The sequence below is a fragment of the Sminthopsis crassicaudata genome, chromosome 3, assembly GCF_048593235.1.
Source record: "Sminthopsis crassicaudata isolate SCR6 chromosome 3, ASM4859323v1, whole genome shotgun sequence".
Lineage (NCBI taxonomy): Eukaryota > Metazoa > Chordata > Mammalia > Dasyuromorphia > Dasyuridae > Sminthopsis > Sminthopsis crassicaudata.
This window is the reverse complement of record NC_133619.1, coordinates 447,755,012-447,772,466: the sequence shown is the minus strand read 5'-3', so window position 1 is coordinate 447,772,466 and position 17,455 is coordinate 447,755,012. Positions and strand designations below refer to the sequence as shown.

The following is a 17,455-nucleotide window of genomic DNA, read 5'->3' as shown; positions in this document are numbered from 1 at the left end:
GTTTTCCCAACAGTTTTTTCCGAATAATGAATTTTTATCCCTAATGTTGGAATCTTTGGGTTTGTCAAAGATTAGATTGCTATAGATGTACCCTTTTTTGTCCTTTGTATCTAATCTGTTCCACTGATCTACCAGTCTATTTCGTAGCCAATACCAAATGGTTTTGGTGACTGCTGCTATATAGTATAGCTTTAGATCAGGTACACTTAGACCACCTTCCTCTGACTTTTTTTTCATTAGTTCCCTTGCAATTCTTGACCTTTTATTCTTCCATATGAATTTTGTTGTTATTTTTTCTAGGTCATTAAAATAGTTTCTTGGGAGTCTGATTGGTATAGCACTAAATAAATAGATTAGTTTGGGGAGTATTGTCATCTTTATTATATTCGCTCGGCCTATCCAAGAGCACTGAATGTCTTTCCAATTATTTAAATCTGATTTTATTTTTGTGGCAAGTGTTTTGTAATTTTTCTCATATAATTCCTGACTTTTCTTTGGTAGATGGATTCCCAAATATTTTATACTCTCAACATTTGTTTGGAATGGAATTTCTCTTTGTATCTCTTGCTGTTGCATTTTGTTAGTGATATATAAAAATGCCGAGGATTTATGTGGATTTATTTTGTATCCTGCCACTTTGCTGAAATTTTGAATTATTTCTAGTAGCTTTTTAGCAGAGTCTTTGGGGTTCTCTAAGTATACCATCATGTCATCTGCAAAAAGTGATAGTTTAATTTCCTCATTTCCTACTCTAATTCCTTGAATCTCTTTCTCGGCTCTTATTGCCGAGGCTAGTGTTTCTAGTACTATATTGAATAGTAATGGTGATAGTGGGCAACCTTGTTTCACTCCTGATCTTACTGGGAAAGGTTGCAGTTTATTTCTATTGCATATTATGCTTACTGACGGTCTTAAATATATACTCCTGATTATTCTAAGGAATAATCCATTTATTCCTATACTCTCAAGAGTTTTTAGTAGGAATGGATGTTGGATTTTGTCAAATGCTTTTTCTGCATCTATTGAGATGATCATATGGTTCTTATTAATTTGATTATTAATATGGTCAATTATATTAATAGTTTTCCTAATATTAAGCCAGCCCTGCATTCCTGGAATAAATCCTACTTGATCATAGTGTATTATCTTGGAGATGATTTTCTGAAGTCTTTTTGCTAATATCTTATTTAAGATTTTAGCATCAATATTCATTAAGGAGATTGGTCTATAATTTTCTTTCTCAGTTTTCGATCTACCAGGTTTAGGTATCAGTACCATGTCTGTGTCATAAAAGGAGTTTGGTAGGACTCCTTCATCCCCTATTTTTTCAAATAATTTATATAACATTGGGGCTAATTGTTCTTTAAATGTTTGGTAGAATTCACATGTGAATCCATCTGGCCCTGGGGATTTTTTCCTGGGGAGTTGATTAATAGCTTGTTCTATTTCTTTTTCTGAAATGGGACTATTTAAGCAATTTATCTCCTCCTCTGTTAATCTAGGGAACCTATATTTTTGGAGGAAGTCATCCATTTCACTTAAGTTATCAAATTTATTGGCATAAAGTTGGGCAAAGTAACTCCTTATTATTTCTCTAATTTCCTCTTCATTGGTGGAAAGATCCCCCTTTTCATTTGTAAGACTATCAATTTGATTTTCCTCTTTCTTTTTTTTGATCAAATTTACCAAAGGTTTATCTATTTTATTGGCTTTTTCATAAAACCAACTCTTGGTTTTATTTATTAATTCAATAGTTTTTTTACTTTCAATTTTATTGATTTCTCCTTTTAATTTTTGTATTTCGAGTTTAATTTTTGGTTGGGGGTTCTTCTAGCATAATCTTTAAGAAACTAGGATTTCCACACTCTGAGGCAACATGGGAAATAATTCTTTGGTAGATTTCTGTTTGTATGTATGCAAATGAACATATATAAATATATAGAAATTCATATTATATGAGTTATTACCATTAGCAGAAGATTAATGATATAAACAAATATAAAATCTGAGCTAGAGATTCTAAAACTAACTTATGTCAAAAGTCTAAAACAGACACATTTTTAAGAATTTTTTTTCATTTATAACTTATACTTTGATATTTAAGTTACTTTGTCATTAAATATACCAGTTTACCCACTGAAACAATGTAAATAACAATACAACTATGTCTTTTCAACATGTGCAATTTTTGTATTTGTTTTCACATAAGTTCTTCACAAGGGGTCTATCTAATTTGTTGAAAACCAAAATGGAAATCTTCAACCAGAGGACAGATATCCACTTGATGGATATATGCTTGGGAAGAGTTTTTTTTTTTTTTTTTTTTTTTCCCCCAGACACAGGTTGGACTAGATGGCTTCTGTATTCTATTCAATACTAATACTATGTAATTATGGAAAAAAATTAATAAACTTGGGTTCTAGGATAAATAATATGAAGAGGAAACAAAATCATAGGGGAAAGAAATGAGTTTTGTTTTGGACATGAGTTGAAGATATTAGACATTCAGTTTAAAATATCTGAAAGGAAGTTGAAGATGCAAGGGCAACAGAGAGCCTGGGACAGGAAAGGTAGATTTGAGAATCATCAGCATAAAGACAGTAATTATGTCCATGACAACTGATGACATCACCTAGTGAAGCAGTGAAGAAGGAAATGAGAAGCAGACCCAGGACAGAACCTTATGATTAAGGTGTGTGATCTGGAGGAAGATCCAGCAAAAGAGACAGAAGAGTGGCCAGATAAGTAGGAGGAAAACTAGGAGAGAGTGTTGTCATAAGAACCTAGAAAAAAGAGTATCAAGGAGGAGTGATCAATAAAATTAAAGGCTACAGGGAGGTCAAAGAGAGTATAAGGATTGAAAAAAGGCTATTGGATTTGGCAATTAAGAGTTGATTAATAATTTTGAAGACAGCAATGTCAGTGGGATTGTAATGTCAAAATAAGATTATATGGGGTTAAGAAGAGTGAGAAAAGAAAGAAAGTAGTATCTATTCTGGTCCTTTTCAAGGAGCTGAACTACAAAAGGTAGAAGAGAAATAGAAAGATAGTTAGCAGGGATAGAAGAATCAAGTAGGAAAATTTTCAGACTAGGAAAGACATGGGCATGTTTGCAGGAAGTAGGAAATGAGTCAGGAGAAACAAGATGGAAAATAGTGAGAGAGTAGAGTTACAAAGGGGGCAATATAGTGGAGGAAACAGGATGGAATGGGATCATGTGAACAAATTATGGAGTTAGTCTTGGTAAGGAATAAGGTCACTTTATCATGTGAAATGGGTGAAAAAAGAGAAAATTACCAAAGAAACCTGAGTGATAAGAGAGAAGGAAGAAAAGAAAAATGGCCTCTGTGTGTGTGTGTGTGTGTGTGTGTGTAAAATATGAGGCAAGGGTTTCTTCTGAAGGAGCAAAGGGAATGAGAGATATGAGGCTTAGATAAAAAGGCTTGAAGAGTCATTGTGGAGAATATATCTGAATGAACACCTCACAAAACTTTTTACATTCAAAACAATGTAAATTCTGGAATAGACAGTACAATGGAATATGAACTGGACCTAGATTTGGAAATGAGGAGAAAAAACTGGATTTCATTTGGGAAATTGCAGAGCATTTTACAAACCCAAAACTTCCCCATAAACAAAAGTCCAGCTTTTCAACATAAAGATTTTACTGTTGTGTTATACTAGTGAAACTTGGAATATCATTGCCTTTGAAAAATTGAATATTACACAAATAGTGATGGAAAAAGAATGATAAAGTAAAAAGAGAGGAAATCCCAAATCAATGAGATCATAATGACTGAGACTAAAAATACTCTAAGAGTCAGAGAAAGCTCAATGTAAATGGAGTAGGCCAAAAGTCAGTACACTGATAAATATAATGTTGATTATATACTCTACCTGGATTAGAACTCTTTTTATGAGCATAAATCAATGCAATCAAGGAGCAAAGGGATACATCTTGTTTGTTTTTAATAGCCTCTAATTCTCGAACAGCGTCTTGGTTTTTACCTAAAAGCCAAATAAGATTGAGATATAATCAAAGCTTGTATTAACCTAACAACAATGATTTCAAGCATATGGAACATATTTATCAAAATAGTACATACCTTCCATTAATGAGCCATATGCATGGTAAAACCTAAAAACTGGGTCACCAGCATACTTTTTAATCCCTTCACTTGCAGCAATTACAACATGATGAAAAAATCTCTCTTGACAATAACAGTCGATCAATGTCTAAAATAAAACAAATTTAACAAAAACAAAAACAAAAACAAAAACAAGAAGACATTATATAGCATTTAGGGAAAAGAGTTTGGAGCTCTAAATTTGAATCCCGACATGGCCACTTACCTGAATGATTTTGAACAAATTACCTAACCTTATTGTATCTCATCTTCTCCATCTTTCAGAAGAAAGAATTGAACTAGATGAACTCAAAGGTCCATTCCAGCTCAATCTATGATCCAAATGAATGACCAATATAATGAATGAAATATAATCACAGAATGTCAATGTCGGAAGACTCCTCAGAAGTCATCTATTACAAATCACATGGACCAAAAATCATAGGCAAGGGATTATGTAATCTCTATTTGAAAACCTTGTGTGAAGAAAAACCTATCACCTTCCATAGGCAGCCTATTTTACTTTGGATCAGTTATGATTATTATGAATTTCTATCAGAAATTTAAGCTTACATTCAGTTCTGGTTCTTGTGGTCAAACAGACCAAATCCAATTCTTCTTTCATATGGCAACTCTCTGTCCTTTAGTTGAGCCTTGTATGACTCAAGTTCCCCTTTTGATCTTCTTAGAAGTTGTTAATAATTTTTCTAAAATGCAGACCCTTTTATTAAACATAAAATTCCAGATTTTGATTATATACATAGGAATTACCACCCTTGTGTTTAAAACAGAAGGGTGGTAGTTCTGATGAAGAATCCTAGATATAGTTAGAAAAGAGGCATAATAGGTATTAAAAAAGACTGAGATTATGAAAAGTCTCAGGAAAATAAAACTCAAAAGTACTCGAATGTAAGAAGACAAATCAATATGGAAAACATTAACAATAGGAGGGAAAATGATCTTCAGATCTAGTAAACAAGTCTGGGCAAATATAATAAAAAATAATTCAACACCTCATCACACAGGACCTGTGGAATTTCTAAACATCGAACTACAATACTCTGTTTCTGAGACATTCAAAAAATAAATAAATAAAAGAGAGAATTATGAGAGCAGAATCTCTGAGTTAAACAGCAAAAAATAACGGGCAGAACAGAAATACTGGAACCTCTGATGACAAATTTCACCAAAGAAACAAAAGAGAGGGGAACAGATCAGAGATGCAAATATATAGAAGTGCAGGGCAATCTAGAAGAAAAGTAACCAAAACAATTACATTTAAAAAATGTTCTTATTATGCAAGCAAAACATACTGATTTCGAAGACAGGATGTGTAGAGACAATTTAGGGATCAAGGCCTCCCAGAGGAACACAAGAGGACAAAAAAAAAAAAAAAAGAAAAGAAAAGAAAACCTTAATGCAGGAAATAACAAAAATATGCAAAACTTCTGACCAAAAAAAAAAAAAAAAGAGCTATACAAAGCAAAATAATTCACAAATCATTCCAGAAAAAAAAATTCCCAAACTGCAAACTTTAAGACACATAGTGATTAAATTTAACAATATGATCCAGAAACAAGTTCTGCAAGAGATTAGGAGAAAGACATTCAAATAAAAAGGAAAAATAAATATTTGATTAACATAGTATGATGTGAAAGCAGATTCAATATGTAAGAATTACCAGGAAACTGGATTGGTGTCTCAAAAGAAGAAAAAATTCCTTTTGAGAAATGGCTTTATTGTCATATAAAGCAAGATAGGACCACACAGTATCAGGGGAATAGTCAGTCTAAGGGGGTACTTCAGTATGGGTATTTTATAGGGAAAAAGTAGGCTAAGGGGAGAGAGGTAGGAAGAGATGTATACTTTTTACTTATTGGTTAGATCCTCTCAAGGGAGATATTTACTTCTCAATCTGAAGGTGTGTAGTGGTATCTCAGAGTTGTCTTAATTTGCATTTCTCTGATCAATAGTGATTTGGAACACTCTTTCACATGAGTGGAAAATAGTTTCAATTTCATCATCTGAAAATTGTCTGTTCATATCCTTTGACCATTTATCAATTGGAGAATGGCTTGTAAATCTACTTGATTAAGAGAGGAAAGGGTGGTGGTTGTGATAGTGATAGAGAACTATATAATCAGATAAAAGCAATGGAGAAAAATAAACTAATAAACAAAACCCCAAAGAGAAAAGGGATAAGAAATAAGAGGAGATCAAGAGTGAGGGGAAGAGAACCATGGGGATGAAGACACCTTAAAAATGATGAAGACAAAGTAGGTGAAGGAACATTATACTGTTTAATGCAGAAAAATTAAAAAGCTCATAACTCAGGAAAAAAACAAAAATAAGTAATATTAGGTGAAAAAAATATAAACCTAATTATAAGTTTAAAAGTGAATGGATAAAAAACGATCCAACAAAACAAGAAGATGAAATTAACACAATGGAATGAACAATAGTTGTTTAGAAGGAGAATTCTATTAAAATTTTGAGGAACAGTTATTATCTATACGTCAGAAATTATCCTCAAAAATTGAAAAAGAAATCAACCTATCAGTTGGGTCAATGAGTTTGGGAAAGAAATAGCAAATCACTTCATTAATTTTTGCCAAGAAAAACCTCAAATGGGGTCACAAAGAGTCATTAAAATGACTGAACAATAAATGATAATGATGATGATGATGAGATGGGTCTTTGGGTGGGGAAGAAGAAGAAAATACTTAGGATAACCATGATGATGTAAGCTAAGATACAGAAGATATCAATAGTTAAAAAAAAATTAAAGTTATTTTAAAGAAGATATCAAAGGCTTGGAAAAATTATTTTAAAAAATCTTTTTAATTTCCAAAAACAGTGACCAAAAAGGAAATTAACAACTACTATTCCACATATATGTGGACATGTTATATGTACTGCATACACATTTTATGCCTTTAATATATACACATTTTAATGAGATCATCTACATATGCATCAAGGGCATTCTTAATGGAGTTGGTTGTAATCATGTTTTGAGGCAGTGATTTTTCAAAACAACACATCTTTAATGTTATATATCTGACTAAAAAAATGGAGAAAATATAAGATTTCATTTTGTTGTTGACTATAATAAAAAAGCAATGGATTTATAGAGTAAATGCACCTAAGAGGTTCTCTATTAACAAGGTACCTCCCATCTACATATCCGAATAATACAAGATTCACTGAAAGACAGAACAAAAGAGATTTTGTTCAATGTTTATCAACATCATAATGTCAGAGGGAAGAATACTTGGCAAAAATTTTCATGACCACCGAAATTACCACTGTCGGAAAATCCAATGTAAAATTCAAAATAATGAAGTCACATATATGATACAATTTGTGAATAATACTGCACTAGTTGCATCAAGCCTCATAATACTGAAAAGCAACTTAGATAAGGCTAAAAAATCACTTTAAAAAGTTCCATCTAATCATTTGCATAGGAAAAATTAAGTGGATAAATGATGAAATTAGAAAGATAATCTAAAGAATATATCTTTAAATATATCTGTACTTTGGACAAGCATAGCAAAAGGCTTAAGTCTGGTATAAACAGGAGAAAGAAAATGGACTCAGTTACCTTTGGAAAATTGTACCATTCTTTTAATCATTTCAAACTTTTCCATGAGATAAAGGCCTATATTTTTACTATACATAGGAAAAATTAAGTGGATAAATGATGAAATTAGAAAGATAATCTAAAGAATATATCTTTAAATATATCTGTACTTTAGACAAGCATAGCAAAAGACTTAAGTCTGGTATAAACAGGAGAAAGAAAATGGACTCAGTTACCTTTGGAAAATTGTACCATTCTTTTAATCATTTCAAACTTTTCCATGAGATAAAGGCTTATATTTTTACTATATATACTTTACCTATGTCAATAAAGAGCTAAAAAATGGAACACTACAGTCTTGGAATAATTAAAATTGAGAATCACTGAGGGCAATAGAGAAGCGCAAGGTAGCTATGAGAATGTAACATATTACAGTAATGAATTATGAATAAAATTCAGAACAAATGATACCAAAAGAAATATCTGATCAAAAAAGAAGATAGGCTAGATACAGGGAAGGGAGGAAAAAATTCACAAAAATCTTGTTGGATGACCAATGTGGTCTAATGATTATCCCCTCTATAGCAAGGGAAATTAATAAAGTGCTTCAGCATGTGTTAAACCTATAAGGATACCTGATAGAACTGCATGAAGGAGTTGTGATCTGCATCACTGGAAGGAATATCCACAAAGATAAAATAAAAAGCTAAATAACATAAGTATACTAATGAATTTAAAGCACAGATGAATAACTACAAGAAATATTTATTAGGCACTCTGTACAGATCTTGAGCTAGGCTCTCAGGAACACTATGCTCTCCTCCAGAATTTCATAATCCACTAAATTAGTTTACTGTTTAGTGATTGTGTTACAAACAATCAGATATCATGTAATAGTGTGTAATAGGATAACAAAGTAAATCCCTTTGTTAAGTTAAGGGAAGTTGACACAAAGTGTATGAAATTTTGCTAGGCAAAGATAGTGCTGGAAGCCTAAGAAGAGCCTCAGTAGAAGAAGAGGTTTAAGAATACACAACACACAGAGACATCCAGCAGAGCTAGAATTTAGAATACATGGAGTGAGGAATAAGAAGTTGAAAGTATGGTGGCAAAGGGATCTTGAATGCCAGGCAGGAGAACTTGAACTTTACTTGGTAGGTAATATGGAGCCACAGGAAGTTTTTGAGCAGAGGATCGATGTGACTACATTGGCTTATAAAGAACTTATCAAAACATTTCATTTTTTACTTCATTATTCTCATTCCTGCTCCCTCCAACCTTGTGGGAATAAACAAAACTAGTCACAATCCTTCGATTATATCTATATTGTTTGATTTTCCAGCTGCCAAACAGGCATCATTTATTATGTATAATTTCCAAAGTAAGATTCCTAAAACTCAATCTCCTTCTAATGTCCCTTTTTTTTTTTTTTTTTTTTCCCAGTGAGCCTTAAAGGAAAAAACTATGCAGTCCTAAATTGAGGGAAGAAAATGGCAGGTGTGGCAGGGAAAGAGTCCAATAAATCAGCCTTTTCTGTCTTCAAGCACAGCCTCAGAATTAATTCCATTTTCCCTTCCTCCTCAAACATATTTTTATATTAGGAGAGAAGAATTAATTTCCTTCTCTCCAATTAAACAGATAGTGGGAGTCATGTACATGTTAAAGGAACATTCATTCTGTTATCATTTCAAACCTCCCACGTACAGCATATTTGGCTTATTTTGAGGGTTGAGCGCCAAAGGCTGGACAGGACCCATGATTTTATCCCGGGGGGAGATCCTGGTGTGGAAGCTCCTTCCTTGACTGTGGAGGATAACAGCTAGCTATCGTTTAGCGCTTCAAAGTTGCGAAAAATTATCTCATATTTGATCCTCACAACCACCTAGTGAAGTCTTAGTACTACCCTCATTTAACAGATGAGTAAATAGAGGCAGCTTATATTCTTATATTCCCATGGGAATATGTGTATTGTCACAGGGTCACAAACTCTAAGGTCTCATTTGAACTCAGCCCTCCCAGACCCTCGAATCTCTCTATTCACAGTCCCAAGGCATAAGACCTGACCTTGTCCCAGGACCACTGTCCCAGAGACAGCACTTGAACCCGAGGCTTCTTCGCAATTTCGGGCTCAGCCACAAAAAAGCAGGCCACTCGAGAGCAGGGAAGTGTTTTGCCTCTCTTGGTATACCCAGCGCTTTAGCACAATGCCAGGTATACAGCAGACGCTTTAACTGAATTGAAGTCAATCAATTCACTTTAAGAGACCAGGGTATCCTGTGGCCTCGGGGTCAAAAGATGGGGCCAGGAACTGGACTCAGTAACTACAAGCACAGGAGTGGTGGAGACGTTACAGCCACGGCCCATCCCGTGGAGATGGGAGCCGCAGGGCCCACCAGCAGCACCACGCTTCCAATCAAACGGCGTCCGCGGCCCGAACCATCCCCCTCCCGAAAACCCCTCACCCCGACCTCGGCCCGCCTCACTCCTCCAGCTGCCACCTTGCCAGCGGCTCTAGCTCACCTTTAGAGCCTGAGCGTCCATGGTTCGCCAGACTACGGAGGAAATGGGCCACTGCCCCCCGGGAGACCCGGCCGAAGGCCCGCCCACCCCGCTGGCCCAAGTTCCTCCCACCAGCTTCCTCTCCGCCCGCCTCAGACTACGGCAGCGCGCGCTCTTCCCAGACTCCGAGGTCGGAGGTGGAGGAGGAGTCTCGGCAGCCTCGCTCTCTATTCGGAGACGGGGAAGCGAGCGGAGAGGTTGGAGTGGGAGTGGGAAAGAGATTAAGGGCGGGACTCAAGGCGAGATGCTCTGGTAGTAGCTCGGAGTGTGGCCCGGAGATAGACCACGCCCCAAGGTCTCAGGCCCATCCATTGGCTATCAATCCAAAGAGGAGGTCCCGCCAGCTCTGACGCGAAGAAGGTAGGGATTTAAATTGGATTAGGAGCTGGCCCAAAGGGGATTAGCGAAAAAGACTGGGCGTTCATTAAGAGCTACTGAAGAATAATGATTTAAAAAAAAAAAAAACAAGAAAAATTTCCTAAAAACTCTTAATTCCAATGCTTTTCCTCTCATTTCCCTTTTATTCTGGGTATAGTTTACCTTGTGGATATTTGCATATTGTCTCCCCCATTAGATTGTGAGCTACTTTGAGGGTGAGAATTGTCCTTTGCTTCTTATTGTATCCTCAGTGTTTAGCACAATCCCTGGCACATATTAGGCTCTTAAATGTTTATTGAATTGGACTGAAAAAACAACCAACATTTATATATGCAAGTCAAGGTTTTCAAAAGACTTTGCCATGTATTATATCCTTTGATCCTAACATTAAACTGGGAAGAATGAAGATAGGGAATATGGCTTGTCTTCACTCATTTTCCTCCCTCCTTTAGCTTACTGAGGGAGCAAATTGTAGACCATAGATGATGTCAGTTAAGAAATAATACTTTGTTCATCTCTAATGCCCAGTGCTACTTAGTAGCTAGCTGGGGCAGTCACCCAATGGAGTGCACTGGCTCCCTCAGATTTAACAAGGGGGAAATAGTTAAGTTCTTTCTATAGGTGGAGCAGCTAGCTTATACAGTCAATAGTGTCAGGCCTGGAGTCAGAAAGACAGTTTTCTTTCTTTCTTTCTTTCTTTCTTTCTTCTTTTCTTTTCTTTCTTTCTTTCTTTCTTTCTTTCTTTCTTTCTTCTTTCTTCTTTCTTTTCTTTCTTTCTTTCTTTCTTTCTTTCTTTCTTTCTTTCTTTCTTTCTTTCTTTCTTTCTTTCTTCTTTCTTCCTTTCTTCCTTCTTCCTTCCTTCCTTCCTTCCTTCCTTCCTTCCTTCCTTCCTTCCTTCCTTCCTTCCTTCCTTCCTTCCTCCTTCCTTCCTTCCTTCTTCCTTCTTTCCTTCCTTCCTTCCTTCCTTCCTTCCTTCCTTCCTTCCTTCCTTCCTTCCTTCCTTCCTTCCTTTCCTTCTTTCTTCTTCTTTCTTTCTTTCTTTCTTTCTTTCTTTCTTTCTTTCTTTCTTTCTTTCTTTCTTTCTTTCTTTCTTTCTTTCTTTCTTTCTTTCTTTCTTTCTTTCTCTTTCTTTTTCTTTCTTTCTTTCTTCTTTCTTTCTTTCTTTCTTTCTGACTTTATACTGAAATATAGACTTTCCCTCCTCCTGAGTTAAATCCTTGACTGAGATTTCCCAAGACTGTAATTTTTTCTCAGTTTTTTTGGTATATTTTTGTACTTCATCTATGCTCAATTTTTAGGGATTGCATCATTTGTGGAGAATAAATTAGAAAAAGATTCTGATATTTTTGAAAAAGCAAGATTGATGATTAAAAAAAAAAAGGTCGAGTCAGGATGCCTTCAGTTCTTTCTTCTTAATCATGGAAAACAAGGCAATTGAATTGAGGAATAGAAAATCAGGAAAAGCACCAAAAACTTTGACAAAGACAAATTCTCTCTTCCCTTCAGAAGCCAGTCTATTGAAGAAGGGTAGTCAAGCTTCCTGGAGGTTTATGAACTGGCTTTTATGGTACAGATCTAACTGTATTAGAGGGAGAAAAAGAGGGAGAGATGAGACCTTGTCGAAGAGCAATATAGTTCTAAGAAGTCTGGTTATTCAGGTGACTTCCCTTGTGAACCTGTGTTTGGGTTTTTCTGTGCTGTAGAGGTCTTTGGGGAGAGGCTTGAGTAATGGTCTACCTGAGGTTCTCAAACTACAGCCCGGCGGGCCAGATGCGGCCAGCTGAGGACGTTTATGCGGGCCTGCCAGGTTATGGCAAATGGGCTGAGGGGCAGAGACAGAGTGTGTTTTTGTTTTCACAATAGTCCAGCCCCCAACAGTCTGAGGGACAGTGAACTGGCTCCTTATTTAAAAAGTTTGAGGTCCACTGGACTAAAGATAATGCCGTAGTAAATTTGTTTTAAGAAAATGGAGATGTTTAACCTGCAAGTATTTGAAGATCTGAAAAGGGGGAAAACCTCAATTCAATGGTGAAACTGAAGAACAATTTATAGAAAAATTATGTTGTAAGATAAATAAATTTGAAAGACTTAGGTACATTGATCAATATAGTGACCAATCCATTCTAGATGACTGATTATGGAAAATTCTATCCACCTCCATTCAGAGAAATGATGGAATGCAGAAGAAAACATCTTTTTAGACATTGTATGGAAATTTGTTTTGCTTAATTATACATATTTATTACAGTAATTTTGTTTTACTTTCTTGGGGGGGAAGGAAAAAGGAGGCAATGAAAGAAAATTAATACTTGTTAATTGAAAAGTAAAATTTAATAAAAAAAAATTAATGACCACAAGGGGCCACTCTTGCTCCATAGAAGAGAAAATAAATCACTTTTTAGCAAACAAACAAACAAACCCCCCCAAAGTCCCCCAAAACCAAGAACATTAACCAAACATTATAACAAAAGTATCAGAAAGGATAAATAAAATATGTTAGATTCCACCCTTGCAGTTTTACACTAAGGATGATGATGCGTGAGGATAAGGAAGCAAATAATGAGGACAAGACTTGTGTCCTTGAAGGCACTTTAACTTTAAAATCTATTTTGGTTAAGGCTAGACAGGTACCAGACTGTAGGATTGAGTAATTTTATTTAAATCATTTATTTTTATTTAAATTTGGGGTCTGACCAAAGACCTAAAGATTCCTAGATTTTTATGTGTGGCAACTTTGGGATTCAAATTTACTTCAAAATATTCTTTAATGGGATCTCAAACTAAAACAGACAAACCTTTTTATTTATATTTATTTATATATTTACTTTTACATTGCTTACATTTCCAAATTTCTCCCCACCTCCCCCTCTTCCCTATCTTGCAGGAAATTGCAAGCACCTAATCAACATAAAAAGAACAATTGATATTACATAAAATAAATAGTCCTAGTCTCTTACCTCTGTAAAGAATTAGAAAGAAGTGACTTTTCATATCTCTACTTTAGTAGAGAGGAGAACCAACTCTTTAGATATTCTCTGGATTCTTGTCCTAAGCTATTATAAAGCTGGAACTAAGACTTATGTGGTTACTGAGATAATTTTGATACTTTAAAAAATTTATTATGTATGTTGACTTGTTAAATATATAAGTATTTTGCATAGAGGATAGAAAGTCAGTCCTAGAGCCAGGCCATCCCAGCTTCATGTCCCATCTCTGATACATATTCACTATTTGGTCCTTCTACTACTCTAAGATTTTAAAAATTGCAGATCTACATTGATAGAGGAAGATTTCTCATTGAAAGCTTCCAATACAAATTAAATAATAGGTTTGACCACAGACACACACACAGAGGCAGACAAATACACACACACACACACACACACACACACACACACGCCCCACATGCTTTAGAAATAGATATAGAATGTTAGAATTGGAAAGTTTCTTAGCAAGCAATCAATTAATCAAAAAACATTAAGTGCTAGTCATTATAATGGGTATTGGAGATACAAAGAAAGGGATGAAACAAGCTCTACTTTCAAGGAGCTTACCTTCTATTATCCAATCCTTTGCTTTTACAAATGAGGAAACAGGCTTAGGAAAATAATGAATTGCCTAAAAATCATTCAGATGCACTAGAAATAACTATTCTTTTAATTTGATGCTTTGTTTCACATTCATTGGTTTATTAGTAAATTACTTGAATTTAGATGAGTGATAACATGAAATGCTAAGTGGAAACACTTATCCTATGTTCATTTGTAATCATTTTCTTATTCATATTGAATGGCTATTGCAAGCTTTGAATTAAAAAAAAGATATATTCATTAAATTTTAAAAAAATGTAGTGTTTATATCTTAAGGATAAGTCATCTTAGGTAATTGAATATTTTTCTATGTGTTATCTAACTCATTAGATTTGTAGAAATTGAATGGTGATAAATACACTGTTAAATATACTATAGCTCTCAGCTGAAAAAATACATTTGTTAAATGTATAATAATTTCCCAGTCAGATGATTTTATGTCTTGTATGTGTTGTTACTTGCAGTTGCCCACTGTTCCTGAGAGGTGGCGTTGTTATTCATGTTTCTGTGGCTTTGGTCCATTGCAGCAAAATTGTACTTTTTTCTTTCATAATTTATTTCCATAGTTTTCAGACTGAGGTGATAACTAAGTTCTGTGTAATTGGTGATTCTTTTTATGTTACTAGATTCTTTAAGGGCTAATATCTTTTCTGCACCCACAAGGTGGGAATAGAGATCAATCATTCTAGTGTGTTTCCTGGCTTTTCAGTAGATTCCTACACCTAGCTAGATCCATCTTTTGAGGTGATGCTGTATCCTATTTTAAAGGTTTCTGTCTGGTAGCTTCCATAAGCTTCCTCAGTAATAGTGAATCCATTTCAACATTATCACTCTCATTAGGAAAACTTTCTTTCATCAAACCTAAATTCCTCACATTGAAGAATATATCATTTCTCAATGTGTTATATCATGATAGCATAGGATGGTCTTTCCTGAAGCCCAAAATAGGGCTCAAATGTTGCAGAGTAAGAGAGCCCATCTGCCACTAAAGTGCCACCAAAATATGTATATTTGTATATACATCTACAAATCCTATGGCACTCAAATACATAATTAACTTCAATTTCAGCTGGACATTGATAGCTCTGCTGAATCCAAAGTGGGTTTGCAGACTTAAGAATTATTTGGGTATGGAAGAACAAAGGAGAAGATTTTTAGGTCTAAAGATACACACACACACACACACACACACACACACACAAACACATACATATATAGCTAGTCGCATATGCTTAACAATCTGGTGATTATTTTGATATCTACCAAATTATTGAAATATATTCTATGCATATGCATGTAAGCATATAAATATATATGCAAACAGCCCTTACCATCCTTGACATATAATGTTTCAGTTTCTTCCAGATTGAATCAATTGGTATGTTTAGTTCATAAGTCCCATGATAGCAAAACTATTTAATTAACTATAATTTACAAAAATATAGCTTAGCAACAGTCATTAAAACCATTTGGTACTGGCTAAGAAATAGAGTAGCCAATCAGTGGAATAGGTTAGATTCACAGGACACAATAGTCAATGACTATAGTAATTTTGTGTTTGACTAACCCAAAGATTCCAGCTTCTGGGATAAGAACTCGTTATTTGACAAAAATTGATGGGAAAATTGGAAATTTGTATGGCAGAAAATAGGCATTGACTCATACCTAACACCGTATACCAAGATAAGGTTGAAATGGATTCATGGTTTAGACATCGAGTGATTTCATAAGCAAATTAGAAGAACAAAGGATAGTCTACCTATAAGATCTGTAGAGAAGGAAGGAATCTGTGACCAAAGAAGAACTGGAGTACATTACTGAATACAAAATGGATGGATTTGTTTATATTAAGTTAAAAAAAATTATACAAACAAAACCAATACAGACAAGATTAGAAGGGGAGCAATAAACTGGGGAAAAATTTACATTTAAAGTTCTGATAAAGGCCTCATTTCTAAAATATATAGAGAATTGACTCAAATTTATAAGAATTCAAGCCATTCTCCAATTGATAAATGGTCAAAGTATATGAACAGACACTTTTCAGATGAAGAAATTAAAATCATTTCTAGTTGTATGAAAAAATTCTCTAAATCACTATTGATTAGAGAAATGCAAATTAAACAACTCTGAGACACCACTTCACATGTCTCAGATTGGCTAAGATGACAGGAAAAAAATAGTGACGAATGTTGAAGGGGATATGGGAAAACTGAGACACTAATACATTGTTGGTGGATTTGTGAATGGATCCAACCATTCTGGAGAGCAATTTGGAACTATGCCCAAAGAGCTATCAAACTGTGCATACCCTTTGATTCAGTAGTGTTTCTACTGGGCTTGTATCCTAAAGAGATCATAAAGGAGAGAAAGGGACCCATATTTACAAAAATGTTTTTGACAGTCCTTTTTGTAGTGACAAGAAATTGTAAACTGAGTGAATTTCTCCCATCAGTTGGCTGGATAAGTTATTCAATGGCTCAATAAGTTATGGTATATGAATATTATGGAATATTATTGTTCTATAAGAAACAATTTGCAGGAGGATTTCAGAGAGGCCTGGAGAGACTTACATTTACTTAGGTAAATTGAACAGAACCAAGAGATTATTATACATAGCAACTGCAAGATTATACTCTGACAGACGTGGCTCTCTTCAACAATGAGATGATTTAGGCCAGTTCCAATGGTCTTGTGATGAAGAGAGCCATCTGCACAGAGAGAGAGAGAGAGAGAGAGAGAGAGAGAGAGAGAGAGAGAGAGAGAGAGAGAGAGAGAGGATTGTGCAAACTAAGTGTGGATCACAACATAGCATTTTCACTCTTTTTGTTGTTTTTTTGCTTGCATTTTATTTTCTTTCTCATTTTTTTCCTTTTTGATCTGATTTTTCTTGTGTAGCGTGATATTTGTGGAAATATATATAGAAGAATTGCACATGTTTAACATATTAAATCACTTGCTTTTTAGGGGAGAAGGTGGAAGGAAGGGGAAAATTTAGAACACAAGATTTAGTAAGGGTGAATATTGAAAATTATCCATGTAAACATTTTAAAAATAAAAAGTTTTAATTTAAAAAATCCAAAAACAAAAACAAAAATATAGCTTAGGATTGTTCTCAAACATCTCACCTTTCATCAATTATCAGTCTTTAATTACTTAATATAAATGCCTCTTTCAGTAAAACCAGCCACTATATTTACCACTGTGTGATAAAC

General features: G+C 34.6%; 1 protein-coding gene across 1 annotated transcript in view; it reads right to left on the bottom strand.

Annotated features, from left to right (window-relative positions):
- The window catches only part of TTC21B (tetratricopeptide repeat domain 21B), an 89,987-nt gene extending 79,543 nt beyond the window's left edge, over nt 1–10,444 (bottom strand). The window contains exons 1-3 of the mRNA XM_074303217.1: nt 10,234–10,444; nt 4,107–4,236; nt 3,898–4,008 (exon numbers count right to left, since the gene is read on the bottom strand). Of these exons, the coding sequence (XP_074159318.1) occupies nt 3,898–4,008; nt 4,107–4,236; nt 10,234–10,254 (262 nt within the window). The 5' untranslated portion in view covers nt 10,255–10,444. The remainder of the gene's footprint in view (nt 1–3,897; nt 4,009–4,106; nt 4,237–10,233) is intronic.
- Between the last annotated feature and the right edge of the window lie 7,011 nt (nt 10,445–17,455).